Source organism: Nycticebus coucang, chromosome 18, assembly GCF_027406575.1.
Source record: "Nycticebus coucang isolate mNycCou1 chromosome 18, mNycCou1.pri, whole genome shotgun sequence".
Classification (NCBI taxonomy): Eukaryota; Metazoa; Chordata; class Mammalia; order Primates; family Lorisidae; genus Nycticebus; species Nycticebus coucang.
In genome coordinates, this window is record NC_069797.1 from 73530203 (window position 1) to 73548119 (window position 17917).

The window sequence follows — 17917 nt, forward strand, 5'->3', positions numbered from 1 at the left end:
TGGTTATCCTAACCTGCCTCTCTATGGCCCCTCACTCTGGACAGAGCTAGAAGAGCAAGCCAAAGGCCCATGGATAGGCAAAGTGATCCCTGCAGAGATGCTTGAGGTGGGAGCTTGGGGACCCCTTCAGGGAATAGGACCCAACCCTCACAGGCACAGAAAAAACCTTCTCCCACCCCCACCCACCCCCCAAAAGATTAAAGAACACAACACAGGCATGACAACGATGTAAAACATTCTCTATAAAAGTGATAATGAGCCTGAGGGAGGGGTCGGTGGTACAGTGGTGGGGACCCCAGAGCCCGTCCCTTCTCGCACCGGGAGACCTGGGAGGGGCTGAGGCAGTATGTGGATCAGGAACAGAAAAGAAAGCACCTGGGGCTCCAGGAAAAAAGAGTCGGCACTTCAGGTGGCCCCAGGCTCAGGCCCAGCAAACAGGGAGAAGGGCTTGGGTGGGCTCTGGTGGCAGTGGCAGGCAGCCAAGTTCTGAGTGTCCTGCAGTGGCACAAGGACCACCTCCTTCGTGCCCCCAGCTCTAGGCATGTGTGTGGATGGGGCCCCCCACAGAGAGACCAGAGAGAGGCTATTGGAGGCTCTCACCCTTGCCCCAGTCAAGGGGGCCCAGGGAGGAGCTAGGCTATGGCCTTGCCCCCAGCAGGGGCTGTTTCCCAAGTGACAGAGGGTCCACTGATGACATGGATGGAAGGGCACAACTCTGTGGGGTGGGAATGTGCCCTTAATCTGGCTGACGAGCTCTGAGGACAAAGGCCTTTGGGCTGGCCTTTCTCCTGGCCTCACCTCTATCACAGAGCTGGGACATGAGTGAGCTGTCACTCACCCACAATCCATGCAGAATTATGAAGCAGCCCAGTCCTTTCAGAGCTCTATGGAAACCCACTAACCAACCCCCAGTGCACACACACATAGCCCTGGGAACCTGAGGATAGTCAGCAGTTTGGATTATCCACCTCCTTCAGTATCACATCTCAGGACTTGCCCACATTAGGCCTGACACGCAGCCAGCCCCATCTTTGCCTGTCTCAGGCCTAGGAGACTCTGGGGCAGTTGGCAGCTGTCCTTCTCTAGGCCAGCACGTGCCACCAGGCCTGAGGGCTATAATACTGCAGACTGTTGGACTAGCACCTTGCATCTAGCATCCAGCCCTCTGGGGTCCCTGGGGGGATGAGGCTGCACAAAGAAGGAGGGGAAGGCTGGAAGAGAACAGGCTGGTCTGTGCCCAGGGACAGCCAGAAAGGGTGCCACCCAACCTGGCTATGCAGCTCCACGGGCCATGGGGTGGGGATTGAAAAAGGTATTTGGCTGAAGAGTCTATCTGGGGAGCCTCCCCTCTGGGTGTATGGGGAAAGGGAGGCAGCCCAAACTCTTCCCGTCACAAAAATATAGGTGAGCAAGTCTCCAGCCTGAGCAGACAAAACAGGCCCTTTGCAGCAGGGCTGGGAGAGACCATGGTGCCTGGGACAGGCCATGGGCCCTTACCCCTCTCACACTCTTCCATCCAGCTCTGGTACCTCACCCTCCCTCTGAGGCTGGCCTTCCACATAGCCACATGTCCCTTAGGGCTGCTCAGATGGGGTGGTTCAGGGGAGCCCTCAGATGTGCTCTGGGATGCCCCTCTGGGTGCCTCCAGGCCACAGCCTCTGCTTCAGGGTGTGGACAGGCTTTCAAAGGAGTTGACCTTGCTCTTGGGGAAGGGGGGCTGCAGGGCTGGCAGCTGTGAGGACTTCAGGGACCCCTTTAGGGTCCCACTGTTGAGGATTGTGGCAACTTGCAATTCATTTTGGTCTGAGGAGAGGAGCCCCTGGTTATCTGTGGAGGAAGAGATAGAAACAGACCTCAGATGAGGGCCTCCTTTGCAAACATCATTTTCAAGCAGGACCAGCCATTTGGATAAGTCACCCTCCCCTCTCTAGGCAGGGCTGATGGTCAGAGATGGGGGACACCAGCCTAAGGTGATCCCTCCATTCCCCAGACGGTAAGCCAGCCTGCCTCTTCACACCATCCCCGCCTCAGCCATTCTGGGTAAAGGCCATAGATACCTAAGAAGGGGCAGTTTTTGCTGGGCTCCAGGGATTCCATGCGGGAGGGGCCATGGTAGGGAGCCATCAACAGCACAAGCAGTGTGGAGGAGGCCAGTGTAGTGGCTATTTGAACAAGCCGCCAACTCTGCCTTCACGGTGCTGTTGGCCCTATTGGGAGCATTTGTGCATGTTCCTGCAGGGTTCCAGGACAGCAAATAAAATACCTAAGGCAATGGAGAGGATCTGTCCACTCGACTGCCACACCTTCCATCCTCCAGGAGTCTCCTTGTTCCCAGGCTCCAGAACCACCAGGGATCAGGCACAGCTCCACACAGGGCAGCTGGAGGACCCAAGAGTGAGCTATTCTAACCCTTTGAGCCTATACTCTGAGCTCCTTTCCAAAAATGGGGATGGTACAGTCCACTGCACCGGGGAGCTTGGTGACATTAAACGAGAGGACTTGTTCAAGAGCACAGCCCAATACCTGGGAAGTGGGAACACTCAAAAACATCCCGGCTGTAATTACTGTGGCTACTGTATCTCATGGACACTAAGACACCTATTTTTCCACATTGCCAAATTCGAGGTGCATTTTATGATAGTTGTAATATGAATGCCTCCAGTGATGATTAAATTGGCAGGGTTTTTTGTTGTTTTTTTTTTTTTGTTTTCTGAGCTGGTGGCAAATAAAATAGTGGGGCTTCTTGGAATTGGTGGTGGCTCAGATCTTTAGGAAACATGACATTATCCCCCACCCACTCCTGAACAGGAAGATCACTCCTCCCTAGGGGCCTTCCAACCTCCATCGTCCATCCCACACCCCAGGCCAGGCACTCACAACTCTGTGTCCTCCAGGGCAGGCGGGCGCTCCAGCGCCTGCCTCCGCCTCCGCACTGCCCCTAAGATCTTCTTGCGCGGCCCCAGGGGGACGCTGATGCTGCGGAGGTCCAGGTCAGAGCACAGCATCAGCGCCTCCAGGTCGATCTTCTCCTGCCGCAGGAGGGCAGCAAACTCCTCCATGTGCAGGGAGGCCAAAAAGGTCTCCAGCGGGCTTGTCTCGGGCTCCAAGTCCTCGTCCAAGCCCAAGTCCAGCTCGTCCCAGGGCAGCTCCTCCCCGCAGCTGCGGTCTTGCAGGCTGTTGGCACTGCCCAGGCTGTCGTCGTCCAGGCTGGGGGAGCTCTGCAGCCGACCCCGCGGCGTGCCCGCCCCGTCCAGCCCCCCATCCTCGCGGCCCAGCCCATGCAGCCCGCTGCTCAAGTAGTTCCTGCGGAAAACCATGGTGCCCAGGCCGGGGCGGGTAAACAGGGAGTCATGGCCTGAGTCGGTACTGACCTCCGAGTGGGCAGGCTCGGCCGCCAGCGTGGCACGGGAGACGCTGTCCTCATCCGAGAGGAACATGTCCCGGAGCGGGGCGCGGCCCCACTCCTTAGGGTTGGCGTAGGTGCCCTGGCGCACGAACATCACGTCGCTGCCCAATTGCAGGCCCGAGAGCGAGCGGACGCTCTTGCGGCCGTCCTCAGAGATCTTGAAGGTGCCCTCGCCGCCTTGCTTGCGCCGCTCCAGCTTCTTCTGGATCTTGGTCTTGCCCCTGGAGGTGCCATGCAGCGTGGCCTGCGAGTAGGGCAGGTGGCTGCCCAGAGCCAGGTGCTGCAGCCGGCGACTCAGGGTGCTGGACGTGAGGCTGGAGAAGCTGAGCGTGTCGGAGCGCTCGGCCAGCTCGCGCCGGTAGCGCCGCTCCATGCGTTCGTGGTGCTTGCGCTGCAGCTTGGCGCACTCGCGGATGCGCCGCTCGGCCTCGCGGAAGGCCTTGTCCTTCAGCTTGCCCACCAGCTTGGGGTTAAGGCTGCTCTGCTTGGCCGCGATGGAGTCCAGGTAGCGCACGCACTCCATGTGGCCCTTCATGGCGGCCATGTCCAGCGGCGTATGGTAGTCGTTGTCCAGGCACCAGATGTTGGCCCCGAAGGACACCAGGAAGGACAGGCAGTGCAGGTGGCCATTGGAAGCTGCCAGATGCAGGGGCGTGTTGCCCCAGATGTCACACTTGTCTGGGTCACCCCTGCAGGGAGAGTGGGCAGGGAGGGCAGGCTGAGCTTCCCCGCAGGCTCAGCAGGCCACAGGGGGGACCTGAGGCCTGAGACCTCTCTGACTCCAAAAGACAGCAGGTCAGAGCCACCAAAGGGCCATAGAGAGAGCCCTGGGGGGAAAAGGCCACAGGCAGGCAGGGGGTTGGGCAACAGAGGAGGCGGGGCTAGGGCGGGGCCTTCCCCAAGATAACCAAGGGCTGGGAATCTCAGGGGATAAATATTTGATGCCCGGAGAGAAAGGAGTGAATTATTCATGGCGCCCAGCGGGGAGCTGGCTCTGAGAGGTGGTGGGCCAGGGGAGTCTGGGTCTCTAGGCAGGTGGTGATGAATGTGGCCGTGTGTTGTGGAGTGACCGTTAAAGAGGACAAGAGGGTGGTGTGTGCTGGGCCTGATCCTTGTGCATGTGTGAGTTGTGTGCTTGTGTGTCTGTGGGCACAGCCATATCGCCAGGGAGCAGGGCCAGGCCTGGCAAGCCTGAGTGTGAGCACAGGTGTCGGGCCTTGGCCTGGGCCAAGAGGGGAGTGTGGGGGCAGCCAGGACTGCAAGGAGGAGGAGGTACCTTGGTTGCCTGTGCCCTGCAGGCAGCCCTCCCCCTCGCATCTCTGGACTGCCCCATCTTCCAGAGCCCTGTGAGGCTGGCTGACTTGGGCTTGTCCAGGGGCCCAGATCACCCCTTCAAGCATCCTCCACACCAGACTGTGCCCCCCTCCATAGGGCAGGCTCCTGCTGGCTCCTCCAGAGCTCTCCCTCTCTCAGGGCCCAGCACAACACCCCTGCCCCTCACTGCTAATGAGGCCACCAGGCCACCCCCCAGGGCTGGGGGAAGAATCACTCCCTTGTCTCCACAGCTCCCACACAGCCCCTCCTCAGTCTGCCCTGCTGGGTGCCAAGTCCCACAGGACAATGTGGGGAGGAGCTCCCCTGCATCTGCCTGCCACCCAGGAGCACCAATCCTAGCCTCTGTAGGTGTTGGGGGGTTGGTCTACCAAAGGGGAACCCTCTTCTCCCATGAACCTTTCTGAAGGGGGGGTAGAGGGCCACATTGCTGTGTGCCCTTCTGGGGTGGAGAGGGGCTGGTAAGTCTTGGAATGTGGCTCAACTGCCTGCTTCTGGGCCCAAGAGGCAGCCCAGAGAGAGGGGGAGAGGGGTTCCCCCACCTACCACGTGCCTGGCACCTCAGCCTCAAGGCCTCAGACATTCATATTAACCCTCCTGGGGCATCCCTGCCACCGATGTCCTATCTGGGCCACCCTGGTGTCCAGCCCAACCTGACTTCTCTTTACAAAACTGTTGGGGGTGGGGAGTTGTTCGCAGGAGTGTGACTTAGCCCTGAGGAACCTACTTCAGTAGCCCTGGGCTGAATCCTTCACTTGCTACCTCCCAATCCTTTGCTGGCCCTGACACCTTGCCCACCCCTCCCCCCAGGACAACTCCAAGGGGAGATTGAGGGGAGAGACACCCCTGCAAGAAGCAGCATATCACAGCCTCTCCATTGCTTAGCTGTGCCCTGCAGTGGTGGTGGGGTGCAGAGAGAGTTAATGCGGTAGATGAAGCAGTGACATTTGGTACTGTGGACAGGGCCCATAAATCCCAAGGATGAGCAGGTTGACAGAGAGCTGGTTGAGACCTGGCCTGATGGGAGGTGTGGGTGCTGGCGGGGAAAGCCCCTGAATCCCAGGATGGGGAGGGGGCAATACAGAGCCCCTCCTTTTCTAGTCCTCACTGCTGACCCCTCAGACTTCTCAGCCTCCTCTCTGTTCTCACTACACCCCTCATTCTTTCTTCCAGGTGACCCCTACCCAGGAGATCTCACCCACCTTCCTCTCCCTACAGCAACCTACTCTCTCATCATGGGCCCCCCAGTCCCAGTTTTTCCTCTTAGCCCCACATCCAGGTCACAGGCGTCACATGCTTCCACTTGTGTCCCCCTCCACGTGTGACTCCCCAACGAATGCCAGGTTCCAAGGTCCCACCTTAGGATCTGTCCATAAAGGAAAGAGGGCTCAGAGGAGGGGATAAAAGATGCTGTGGAGGGTGACACCTGTGGCTCAGTGGGTAGGGTGCCGGCCCCAAATACCGAGTGTAGTGGGTTCAAACCCAGCCCCAGCCAAACTGCAACAAAAAAAATAGCCCTGCATTATGGCAGGCACCTGTACTCCCAGCTACTCAGGAGGCCGAGGCAAGAGAATCGCCTAAACCCATGAGTTGGAGGTTGCTGTGAGCTGTGACACCACAGCACTCTACAAAGGGTGATAAAGTGAGATTCTGTCTCTCTAAAAAAAAAGATGCTGTGGAGTCTAGGGTTGTCTCAGGCGGCTGGGCAGCCTGGGAGGCTCTCCTCTGAGGGGTTGAGAAGAGAGGTACTCACCCTCTGCTCACGATGAGGCGCAGGGACTCCAGGTTGCCATGGTAGGCAGCCCAGAGAGTGGGGGTCATGCCATCCTCGTCAGGGGCATTCAGCTCCTTCCGGGTGGCTTCCTTGAGGAGCTCCAGGTAGCCATCCCGGGCTGCCCGGTGGTACTGGTCGTTCATGGTGCCCGGCTTGGACGGGACGGGCAGGGGGTACGATGAAATGCCCCCCGCAGGGGGAGGGCGGTGGGGTTAGAGCTGAGGCATGAGGTTGGAGGAGGGGGCTGAGCAGCGGCTGGGCCCCAGCCCCCGCTGCCGCAGACGGAGGGTCTGGAGGCCAGAGCCGGGCTACCGCGACATCTGAGCTGCTCACCGAAGGGGAGGCGGGGGGAGATCTCCGGCTGCCCGGGGAGTCGCCCTGGGCTTCCCCTGGGTCCTAAACACCCTGTCTCTCAGCGCACAGGGGTGACCCACGCGATGTCCTACCCTCACTCCAAAAGTGCCCACCACAGCGCTGGGCACTTCAGACCGTGAAACCCAGTCTGGGGAGGGTTCTGGTCCATCCTCAGCAGAGCCCTGGCGCTGTGGCTCCACCCATCAAAGGAACAGGCCAAGAGCTGGGGAATGTATGAAGGGCAGGGCGAAGGGGTAGGACAGTGGGCTTAAACCGGGTGCCGTGGATCAAGACAGCGAGTTGCACTCGCCAGTCCCTGGCGCCACCCCGTAGTGGGTCAGCCCCGCTCCAGCAGGTGGCGCTGGAGGACTAGAAGGAGACTCGGCTCGCCTCGTGGCAACTTCGTACTCAAGCCCCAGACTTGGCAGCTTACAGCAGAGCAGGGGATCGTGGGAGGGACAGAGGAAGAAGGAATTTCAATCACGCCGAAAGCCGTCGAGCAAAGGGAAACTAGGGTCCAGATCTCAGGGCAGCAATAGAGAAACACAAAGATATAGGGTCTGCCGGGGCTGGAAGGCCGTCCGGGTGTCTGCAGATCCTGGGACGTTTCTTGGGCATCAGCTGTCTGGGTTCTGGGCGGCCAGGAATGCTGCGCGCCAGTGGGCACTGGGGGCGGGGTGCCCTCTTGGTGCCGCAGTGCAGGCCCGTGCTCGAGTCTGGCCGGGCCTCTTAATGGGTAAATATAAATCTAACCTTATCGGGCTCCTGCGCTCACTTCCCTAAATTTCAGCTGGGAGAAAAGATGGATCATGTGAATGGGACTGAGAGGTTTATGGAGCCAAGCCCCTGCGGCTGTAAATCACCCTGCCCTCCTGGGTATAAAGCGTCCGTCCAGCCCGGCGTGGGAGAGAACAGTCGCTCGCTGCCCCCTGACCCCCATCGTTCCGCAGCCTCTCGGCCCAGCCAGGTGGGTGTCCCGGGTCAGAGGGCGGTCGGATTTGGGGAGCAGGGACCTTGGACGGGGTCTCAGCGAGTGCTGCTATTTCTCCTTTCTTTCCCCTCGAGCACAAGAGGGGCAGGCTCTGGTTTCCCCCTGGCGCTTCCTCCGGCACCTGTAGCCCCCACCCTTGGAGTAAGAACTCCCTGATCCCCAAAGCTAAGCATAAGATGGAGGAGAGAGAGCCATCCGTGTTGACGTAGGGTCCTATCCTCTCCTTTCCCACAGTGATACGTCCAGCCTCCTACCTTCGCCCCCACCATGTCCGAGGAGCTGGCCTCGGGCCTTAAAGAGAGCCTGCCAGCGCCGCAGGCGGGCCACCGCGAGGTGTGGAAGAAGGGAGGCCGCCTGCTGTCGGTGCTGCTGGCCGTGAACGTTTTGCTCCTTGCCTGCACGCTCATCAGCGGCGGAGCCTTCAACAAGGTGGCGGTATACGACACCGACGTGTTCGCCCTGCTCACGGCGATGATGCTGCTCGCCGCGCTCTGGGTACTCTTCTACCTCCTCCGCACCGTGCGCTGCCCCGACGCGGTGCCCTACCGGGATGCGCACGCCGGCCCCATCTGGCTCCGAGGTACCAGGGGAGGTGGGAGTGGGGGCGGGGTGGACACAGCGGGAGCCGCGGTTTGGGGCATGAGAAGTTCTTGCGGGAAGACTAGATGTGGCTGACCGTAAGGTGGGCCGCAGTTGAGGGAAGGGGAACGCCATTGCCTTGTCTGAGGACTGGAGGAGGCAGAGGGGCAGAGGGCTGGTGGTGGGACTAGAACCAGAAGACAGCAACTATTGAAAGAGCTCAGTCAAGGCCCTTGTCTATAAAGCCCAAAGATGGGGGACGGAGTCAGCGAAGACATCCACCCATACATCCACTGAGCTATGTACTCCATCTGTCCATCCATTTATCCATCCATCCTCCCACCCTCCCTGCTCAGCCAGCCATGCAACCACGCACCCATCCACCCACCCCTCTGGCCCCCATTCTCAGCTCTACAAGCCTCTGTCCTGCCCCCCTGATCCACCACCACTCCCCCCCCATCCCCAGGTGGGCTGGTGCTGTTTGGGATCTGCACACTTGTCATGGATGTCTTCAAGACCGGCTACTACTCCAGTTTCTTTGAGTGTCAGTCAGCCATCAAGATCCTGCACCCACTCATCCAGGCTATGTTTGTCATTGTCCAGGTGGGTGGAAGGATTGTCCCTCCATGGTGGGAAGAAGCCAACACTTGGCACGGGCACAGGAGACCTGAGCCACACCCCACCCCTTCCACCCTGAGCAGTTAGGTCAACTGGGGGTAGGAGTGAAGTGAGAGTCATGTGGACCCATAAATGTGGAAGCACTTCCTAATGAAGTAATATTCAAATGTGAGCTCCTACTTAGAGCTCTGCAATTTCATTTCAACCTAACAGTGCCAGTAGTTAACACTTAGGAGGTGTGAGTTGTGACAGCCAGCCCGTCTCCTAGAACCTGGCCTGCCCTCCTTGGGTGCCTGTAGATGGCATCAGTGTCAGCCCAGGGTCCTGCCGTAGGCAAGGCTGGTTTGGCCTCAGCCTTGGCCTCTATCTTTTATATTTGTTCAGGAAATGGGGTATCCTGTAGCTTGGATTTTTCAAACAAGTTCATTTTAATGTTGTTATTGCATAAACAAGACTTTTTGAAAGATCTTCTGGTTGAGCTTAGAGAAAACTGGTCTTACATGGGACCAGAACAGACCCCAGCCTCTATCATGACCAGAATGATCACATGGATGGTGCCCTCCCCTGAATCATCACCCCAGCTACCCAAGTTCCCACAATTCAATACATGTATGGTTTTGGCATTTATATAGTTTTAACCTTTTACCTTTTATGAGTTTGAAGAATACTCAGGTAAAAAGAAGATTTAAATACCCCACATCAATAAATACCATAGCAGGGATTCCCTGGCAGCCAGACAAGAGCAAGACTTTACAGGGTGACAAAGAGGCTTGCCAGAGGGAGGTAGGAAGTCATCACAGACTCTATTCTGAGCAGGACCTAGCCTGCAGCTAGCCTTGTCCCCAGGAATAACTAGGTAGTCAAAAATCTACTTGATCCCATCCCACTCCACAAAAAGATCTCACCAAGATCAGAGAGTTTTACAGGTGGAATTTTGTAAAACTTTAAGGAACAGAGAACCACTTTGCTATACAAACTATATCATAGAAAAGAAAGAGACAGCACTCGCTGTCTCATTCTGTAAGGCTAAAATAAACTCAGTAACTTCATATAGGGCTCTTGGGCCAGAGAGAACACAGTATTGGGTGTGGACATGGATGCCCTGGAGTTTTGCCCATCTGTAGAATAAATGACCCCCACCACTCTCTTTCCTACAGACTTACTTTCTCTGGGTCTCTGCTAAAGACTGTATTCACGTCCACCTGGATCTGACCCGGTGAGAACTGCAGCTCAACACCTGTGCCCACATGTGCCAGCATTTACCTTGCATGAGAAATAAGCTTTCCAACCTGGGACATGGTCCTCTTTCTGCCCTCGGGTGGAGTTTCAGCCAAGGCCTTCTTGCTTAGTTAGCCTTTCTTCCACTACCAGTGCTTTGCCCTTTCCCCTGTGGGAGGGAGCAGCAGTAGCCTGAGTCCTTGGATACCCCCCAGCCCTCTCTTGGCACCCTGACCAGGATAAATGTCCCTTCCAAATTCAGCTTCCTGTGCACAAAGGGCCTGCTGCTTTCTCACTCCCCAGTGCTATCTCTCAGCATACCTCCACTTCTCCAGGGACCTGAGATCAGCCAAAGAGTCACTGGCCTCTCCCCCCCTAAACAGGTGTGGTCTCATGTTCACACTCACCACTAACCTAGCCATCTGGATGGCAGCTGTGGTGGATGAATCTGTGCATCAGGCTCACTCCTACACCAGTGCTCACAGCAACACCAGCCACACCCGACTTGCCTCTGACCGTGAGTTCCCCCTTAACCCTGACTCTGCACTTGGGTGCTTTGTGGATTTGCAGTATCTGTCTCCTGTGCCCTTGAGGGGCATGGAGGTAAAGGTGGAAGCCAGGGACCTCCTGCTTTAGGCTCCACCTCTGAAGTATAATGTAGGTGACCTGGCCTGGGAGTATCAGGGCATCGTCTCACTCTTGAGGGTGCAGCCCTGGCCCCATTGTCCAGTTTCCATCCCTCCAGGAAGGGACTCAGAAAGAAAGGGCAAGGGTGATCCAGCTGGGAGGAGGGTAAGCAAGGCAGAGTGGTGCTGTGGCACGAACAGGAGATCAAGTTGGAGAGCCCAGAAAGGAGGGGAAGGTGAGAAATAATCATTGTGATGACAGTGTTGGCCATTTACTGAGCTCTATATGTCAGGCACTGTGCCAAGTGTCTTCAACGTTCTATTCAACCCTTGCAAGTTCCCTATGAGATGGCTAGTATTAATATTTCAGTTTTACAGAAACTAAGGTATGGAGAAATTGCCCAAGGTCACAAAGCTTAAAGTCCAAGTGCTGGTATTCAGATCCATCCTTGCTTTTAATCAATATGCTATACTAAGGAAAATCAGGGTCCACAATCCCCGGTCCTAGTTCTCTGGACCTCTCTCAGGACCCCACAGGTCAGGACCAGATGAGATGACAGAGACACACACGCACCCTCATATGGCCCCAGCCCTCCAGGAGGACTACCTTACACAAAGAGGATTCCTGAGGATGCTTACAGCCCACCTAGGGAGGTGCTCAACTTAACACCATGGCCTGTAGGACTGATGAGAGGCCCACTGGAGAGGCGCCTGCCTCGGTGTTGGAAGTCAGGCAGTTTGCTTTAGCTCTGCCATTACAAGTCACACTACCTCCTCAAGCATCAAGGTTTTTTCTTCTTCTTTTTTTTTTTTTGAGACAGAGCCTCAAGCTATAGCCCTGGGTAGAGTGCCATGGCATCACAGCTCACAGCAACCTCTAACTCTGGGGCTTAAGCGATTCTCTTGCCTCAGCCTCCTGAGTAGCTGGGACTACAGGTGCCCACCACAACGCCCAACTATTTTTTGGTTGTAGTTGTCATTGTTTGGCAGGCCCAGGCTGGATTCGAACCTGCCAGCTCTAGTGGCTGATACCTTAGCTGCTTAAGCTACAGGTGCCACATAAGCGTCAGTTTTTTCATCTGCAAAACCAGCTGGGTTAGTTCTGAGGATGAAAAAAGATGTTTGTCAAGACCCAAGGCATCCTGCAAAGTGTACTCTGGATTCAAATCAAGGTTTCTTTCAGTGTGGTGCAAACTAAAACAAGAATGGCCAGGTGCAGTGGCTCACCCCTGTAATCCTAGCAACTCTAGGATGTCAAGACAGGTGGATTGCTTGAGCTCAGAAGTTCAAGACCAGCCTGAACAAGAGCAAAACCCTGTCACTACTAAAATAGAAAAACTAGCCAGGTTGTTATGGTGGGCACTGTAGTCCCAGCTATTCAGGAGGCTGAGATGGGAAGATCACTTGAGCCCAGGAGGGGCTGTCAGTTTTGAGCCACAGCATTCTACCCAGGGTGACAGAGCAAGACTCTGTCTCAGAGTTTGGCACAGGGCTGTAATCCCAGTACTCTGGGAGGCCAAGGCAGGCAGATTGCTTGAGCTCAGGAGTTCAAGACCAGCCTGAGCAAGAGCAAGACCCCGTCTCTAAAAGATAACCAGGCGTGGGCGGCGCCTGTGGCTCAGTCGGTGGGGCACCGGGGCCGAGGGTGGCGGGTTCAGACCCGGCCCCGGCCAAACTGCAACCAAAAAATAGCTGGGCGTTGTGGCGGCGCCTGTGGTCCCAGCTACTCGGGAGGCTGAGGCAGGAGAATCGCTTAAGCCCAGGAGTTGGAGGTTGCTGTGAGCTGTGTGAGGCCACGGCACTCTACCGAGGGCCATAAGGTGAGACTGTCTCTACAAAAAAAAAAGAAATAAGCAGGCGTTGTGGCAGGTACCTGTAGTCCCAGCTACTCGGGAGGCTGAGGCAAGAGAATCACTTCAGCCCTTTGAGTTTGACGTTGCTGTGAGCTTTGACACCATGGCACTCAACCCCAAGGTGACTAAGTGAGACTCTGTCTCAAAAAAAAAAAAAAAAAAAGTGACAGGGGATCGCAGTGGAGACCTGGGCATGGCTGTTGGCTCTCTGGGCTGAGTCAGATGCTGAGGAGAGCTGCGAGAAGAGCAGAACTTGAGGGGTTCCAAAGAGGGCCACCTTCTAGCTCAGGCAGTCAGGGTGGGAAGAGACTGGGGGATGTAATGGAGTAACAGTAACAGGAGTAACTGTCGTCCTCCACACCTTGCCCACCTGCCCACCTACCCTCAGTCTGGCTAGCCCCAGCCCAGCAGGCCCTCAGGAAGCAGCCGCCATCACCAGCCGCTTTGTGGTTCATATTGGGGATTTGGGGGGAGACTGATGTGTCCCACAGTCTCTGGAACACAGTAGGTGCTCAACAAATGTTTGTGGACTGAATGAACATGCCAAGCCCTGGGAAGGTGTTTGGGATATAGTGAGGAATATAATAGGCAGAGACCCTGCCCTTACTGAAGTCACAGGCTGGGGGTGAGGTATCTCTAGGAAGACAAGAGGGCAGGCCAGCCCTGTGTCCCTCTTTCCGCAGCAGAGCGGGCGGGCAGCCCGGTCGGAGGAGACCCGTGCCCCTGCAACACGGCCGTCTGCCAGATCTTCCAGCAGGGCTACTTCTACCTATATCCCTTCAATATCGAGTACAGCCTCTTTGCTTCTACCATGCTCTACGTCATGTGGAAGAATGTGGGCAGGCTGCTGGCCTCCACCCACGGCCACGGCCACACACCAACCCAGGTCAGCCTCTTCCGGGAGACCTTTTTTGCTGGCCCAATCCTGGGCCTGATGCTCTTTTTGGTGGGGCTGGCTGTCTTCATCACCTACGAGGTCCGAGTGAGTGGGGAGGAAGGCCACACCCAGCAGGCCCTGGTCATCTACTACTGTTTTAACATTGTCTGTCTGGGACTCATGACCTTGGTCAGCCTGAGTGGCTCAGTCATCTACCGTTTCGACCGCCGAGCCATGGACCAGCATAAGAACCCCACACGCACCTTGGACGTGGCCCTGCTGATGGGTGCTGCCCTGGGCCAGTATGCCATCTCCTACTACTCCATTGTGGCCGTGGTGGTAGGCACACCCAGGGACCTGCTAGGAGGGCTCAACCTAGCCCACGCCCTGCTCATGATTGCTCAGCACACCTTCCAGAATGTGTTCATTATTGAGAGCCTCCATCGGGGACCACCAGGGGCTGAGCCTCCTGAAAATCCACCCAAGGAGCCTTGCCAAGGCCTTACCTTTGCCAACCATGACGTCCTCCACACCTTGCCCACCTACCCACCTACCCCCAGTCTGTCTAGCCCCAGCCCAGCAGGCCCTCAGGAAGCAGCCGCCATCATCTTGGCCCCCAGGGGCCACTGGAGACGACGGTGCCTAAAAGACATTTCCCTATTTCTCCTGCTCTGCAATGTCATTGTGAGTAGCCTGGGACAGACAGGGGTGGGCCAAGGGGAAGGGAGGCAAGGAAGGACGCTCTTGCAGGTTCATTCATTTAGCCTTCTCTGTCTTGCCCCGGTCCACTTGAGAATCAATCTTACAGCTTGTTAGGGAAGGAGCAGGTTTAGAGGGGGCCAGCTGTAGGCCTTGCAGCTGCAACCAATGGCAATCTCAGGGCACACACAGAGTGAAATCCCAGGTTCTGGCATCTAGGCAGAGCTGGAGGGGTCCCAGGGAATGCGGACAGGGGGCCAGGCAGAGGTGAGAGGGAGCTGAGAGCTGATTCAGAAGGCAGCCTCCCTCACCTCTGGGTGAGAGGTGTGATTGCTCCTGGGAACTTGTGACCTGCCTGCTTCTCAGAATAATTGAAGCTGCAGCAGGAAGTAGCAGAGATCAGTGTACGTGTGAGTGGTCTGTTAGCAGAGTGCAGTAGCAGCCGGCTGGGATGGGGGCACCTATGGCAGCGGCCCCGTCCTCTGGATTCACATAAGCCAACTATTAAGAACAACAGACTTCACCCAAAACAAACTCACTCCCTATATGCAAACACCCCCTGGCAGAAACACTCAGAATGAAGGTACTCCCCAATAGAGAAACATCCCAGAATATAGAAATGTCCCAATATAATTTCATTATTATTATCTCTGGTATAGAAATATTTGCCCATGTGAGTACATTCCAAGTAGAAAAAACACCTGTAATAAGGTTTCACTCAGTATAAAAATAGTCCATTTAGCTATAAGTTTCAATAGAAAAATATTCCTAATATAGAAACATAATGTGGGTATAAGCCAATATAGAACATCCCCAGATCACACTGACAGCTCTAACTGAGATGCATTCCTAGTGAAATACCACAGTGAATATCACCCATCCTTCAGGTAACCTCAATGCTCTCAGCCCCTTAGTTGTGGATGACCCCAGGCAGGAGCCTTCCAACTGAGTCAATTTCACTCTTTTCAAAAAGTGTGCTCCCCAGCTCCGTGCCTGTAGCTCAAGTGGGTAAGGCGCCAGCCACATACAGCAGAGCTGGCGGGTTCGAATCCAGCCTGGGTCCGCCAAACAACAATGACAACTAAAACCAAAAAATAGCCAAGCACCTATAGTCCCAGCTACTTGGGAGGCTGAGGCAAGAGAATCACTTAAGCATAAGAGTTTGAGGTTGCTGTGAGCTGTAATGCCATAGCACTCTTACCCCCCCCCTTTTTTTTTGAGGCTCTGTCTCAAAAAAAAAAAAGGAAAAAAAAAGTGTGCTCCTCAATCTCTGACACTACTAGTAGAAGTAAAAAGGCTCAAAACCTCATCGTGTCTTGGGCCAGCTTAGTCATCCAGCCCCTTCCCTAGCTCCACTTCCCCTTCCACCCAGGCCTGGCTTCCTGGCTTACAGGCTGGGAGCCACCTTCTGAGAGGCTGTTCTTGCCCAGTATCTGAGCCTGAATCGCCTCCAACAGCATCATCATCTTCTCCCTCATTTGATAGGACAGAAACAGACTCAGAGGCAGGCGTGACTGAGATGGATGTGCCCAAGGACACAATTAATGGGTGGGCGGTGGGGGGGAGTGCGGGTGGGTAAGAAGCCCTTGTTCTTTGCTCCCTACTCACACCTGAACCACCTGTGCTCATAGCCACAGGTGAAGCAGGATTCCAGCTTCAACCTCCTCCCATACCAGGGGAGGGAGTAAGCAGTGGGAGTAGACAAGAGAGCAGGGCTCATGAAGGGTCAGGGTAGGGGAGTTTTCTGGATGGACCCTGAACTCTCTGCCCTGGGACCTGATTCTGCCCCCAGTACCCTCATTACACACAGCTGTCCAGGAAACAGCTGCTGATTTAGCTGTTTGTGGGTCTTCAGCTATTGAAACCTCTTCTCCCCTCCCATCCTACATTTGGCCCTGCTGAGGTTTTAGGAGAGGTGACCCCTAGCCTGGGGAGGGCAAATTCAGTTGCCCCTTAGAGAGTGCTAGTCCCTGCCCAAGATGCTGGAGGTGGCCCACTCACCAACACCCACCCCTCGCTGACCACCAAGCTAGATGGATAGGCACCTCGTCCAGTCACACCCCAGCAAACCCCACAGAAATGACCCACAGGCACCAGTCATGGACCAGAACCTGACACGCTCTATCTCCACACAGCTGTGGATCATGCCTGCCTTCGGGGCCCGCCCTCACTTCAGCAACACGGTGGAGGTGGAATTCTATGGCTACTCCCTCTGGGCAGCCATCGTCAATATCTGCCTGCCTTTCGGCATCTTCTACCGCATGCATGCTGTCTCCAGCCTGCTGGAGGTCTATGTGCTATCCTGACACCACTGGCAGAGACATGGGTCGAGTAGCAAGAGGGCAGTCAGCTCATGTGTCCCCTCAAAGCCCCCTCCAGGAATGAACCTGAGCTGGAGCCACATCGCCACCCATCTCCTGCTAGGCACAGAGTGGACTTTTCAAAAAAGTTATTTTTCCAGAATGAGTTTTTAAATCACAACCAGGACATGCCTGTGGACCCTAGCCTGGCCCTGGCACAGGCAGAGCCTGGGAGAGAGGGCCCTCTCCCAGCCACCTTTCTAGGGCCAAGTGAGATCTGGAAGTGGCATGGGATCCACCCCTAATCTCAGCCCTATGGCCTGGCCAGTGCACTGCCTGGAGCTGAGAGCCAATAAACTTGTGATTTGCCCCTGTACCCCACTTGTTGTCTCAGTCACCTCATCTGAGATGATCACAGGAGAGGATTTTGGGAATCAGAGGTGGAAGGACCCCTGGAGATTTTTAGGCCTTAAGCTTTTCAGTGGGTAAGCCAACTCTGAGCTACAGACCAGCTAAAAAGCAGGTAACTGGGTGGCTGGGAGTAGCTGGACGGATTCCCAGGCTGCCACCTTCCTCTTCCCTTTACCTCCAGGTGATATGTCCATATGATCATACTTTTTATCTGTCCCATGACATGAGAAAGGTTAGGAAGTACTGGCTCAGTGCCCATAACACAGTGGTTACAGCATCAGCCACATACACCAAGGCTGGTGGGTTCAAACCCGTCCTGGGCCAGCTAAGACAACAATGACAACTGCAACAAAAAATAGCCGTGTGTTGTGGCAGGCACCTGTAGTCCCAGCTACTTGGGAGGCTGAGGCAAGAGAATCACCTAAGCCCAAGAGTTTGAGGTTGCTGTGAGCTGTGACACTACAGTACTCTACAGAGGGTGACATAGTGAGACTATGTCTCAAATAAATAAAGGTTAGGAAGTACTGACTTAGTCTAATGTCCGCATTTCACAAAGAAGGAAACTGAGGCCTAGAGAGGTAAAATGGTTTATCCAAAGTCACACAGCTACTGTAAACTAGACTCTTTCTAATAAGCACAATAATTTTCAGGCTAGGTGCTATGGCTCACACCTATAATCCTAGCACTCTGGGAGGCTGAGGCAGGAGGATTGTTTGAGCTCAGGAGTTCAAGAGTAGCCTGAGCAAGAGCAAGACTCTGTCTCTACTAAAAATAGAAAAATTAGCTGGGCATTGTGGCAGGCACCTGCATTCCTAGCTACTCAGGAGGCTGAAGCAGGAGGATCACTTGAACATAGGAATTTGAGGTTCCTGTGAGCTA

At 55.6% G+C, this 17917-nt stretch overlaps 2 protein-coding genes across 4 annotated transcripts; one reads left to right on the plus strand and one right to left on the minus strand.

Moving 5' to 3' along the window:
• Positions 1–360: 360 nt before the first annotated feature.
• Positions 361–6830, minus strand: USH1G (USH1 protein network component sans). Of its 2 annotated transcripts, none has more exons than XM_053570972.1 (2): positions 2878–4112; positions 361–1827 (listed from the first exon to the last, which is right to left on the minus strand). In XM_053570972.1, exons 1-2 carry the CDS (start codon positions 3948–3950, stop codon positions 1824–1826), a joined length of 1077 nt encoding a protein of 358 aa, XP_053426947.1. In that variant the 5' UTR covers positions 3951–4112; the 3' UTR covers positions 361–1823. The 2 variants fall into 2 exon arrangements, with proteins under 2 accessions (XP_053426947.1, XP_053426948.1); XM_053570973.1 differs by lacking the exon at positions 361–1827 and adding an exon at positions 6492–6830 and having other exon boundaries at positions 2874–4095.
• Positions 6831–7342: 512 nt separating this feature from the next.
• OTOP2 (otopetrin 2) lies at positions 7343–16909 on the plus strand. Of its 2 annotated transcripts, XM_053570947.1 has the most exons (7): positions 7343–7833; positions 8092–8437; positions 8903–9039; positions 10212–10270; positions 10656–10789; positions 13435–14312; positions 16463–16909. In XM_053570947.1, exons 2-7 carry the CDS (start codon positions 8125–8127, stop codon positions 16631–16633), a joined length of 1692 nt encoding a protein of 563 aa, XP_053426922.1. In that variant the 5' UTR covers positions 7343–7833; positions 8092–8124; the 3' UTR covers positions 16634–16909. The 2 variants fall into 2 exon arrangements, with proteins under 2 accessions (XP_053426922.1, XP_053426924.1); XM_053570949.1 differs by lacking the exon at positions 7343–7833 and having other exon boundaries at positions 7971–8437.
• The last annotated feature ends 1008 nt before the right edge of the window (positions 16910–17917 follow it).

Coding starts and splice junctions, on each gene's coding strand:
- USH1G (XM_053570973.1), bottom strand. CDS start 6,655: ATGAACGACCAGTACCACCGGGCAGCCCGGGATGGCTACCTGGAGCTC. Junction 4,096..6,491: donor CGCCTCATCGTGAGCAGAGG/GTGAGTACCTCT, acceptor CTCTCCCTGCAG/GGGTGACCCAGACAAGTGTG.
- OTOP2 (XM_053570947.1), top strand. CDS start 8,125: ATGTCCGAGGAGCTGGCCTCGGGCCTTAAAGAGAGCCTGCCAGCGCCG. Junction 10,271..10,655: donor GTCCACCTGGATCTGACCCG/GTGAGAACTGCA, acceptor CCCCCTAAACAG/GTGTGGTCTCATGTTCACAC. Junction 10,790..13,434: donor CACCCGACTTGCCTCTGACC/GTGAGTTCCCCC, acceptor CTCTTTCCGCAG/CAGAGCGGGCGGGCAGCCCG.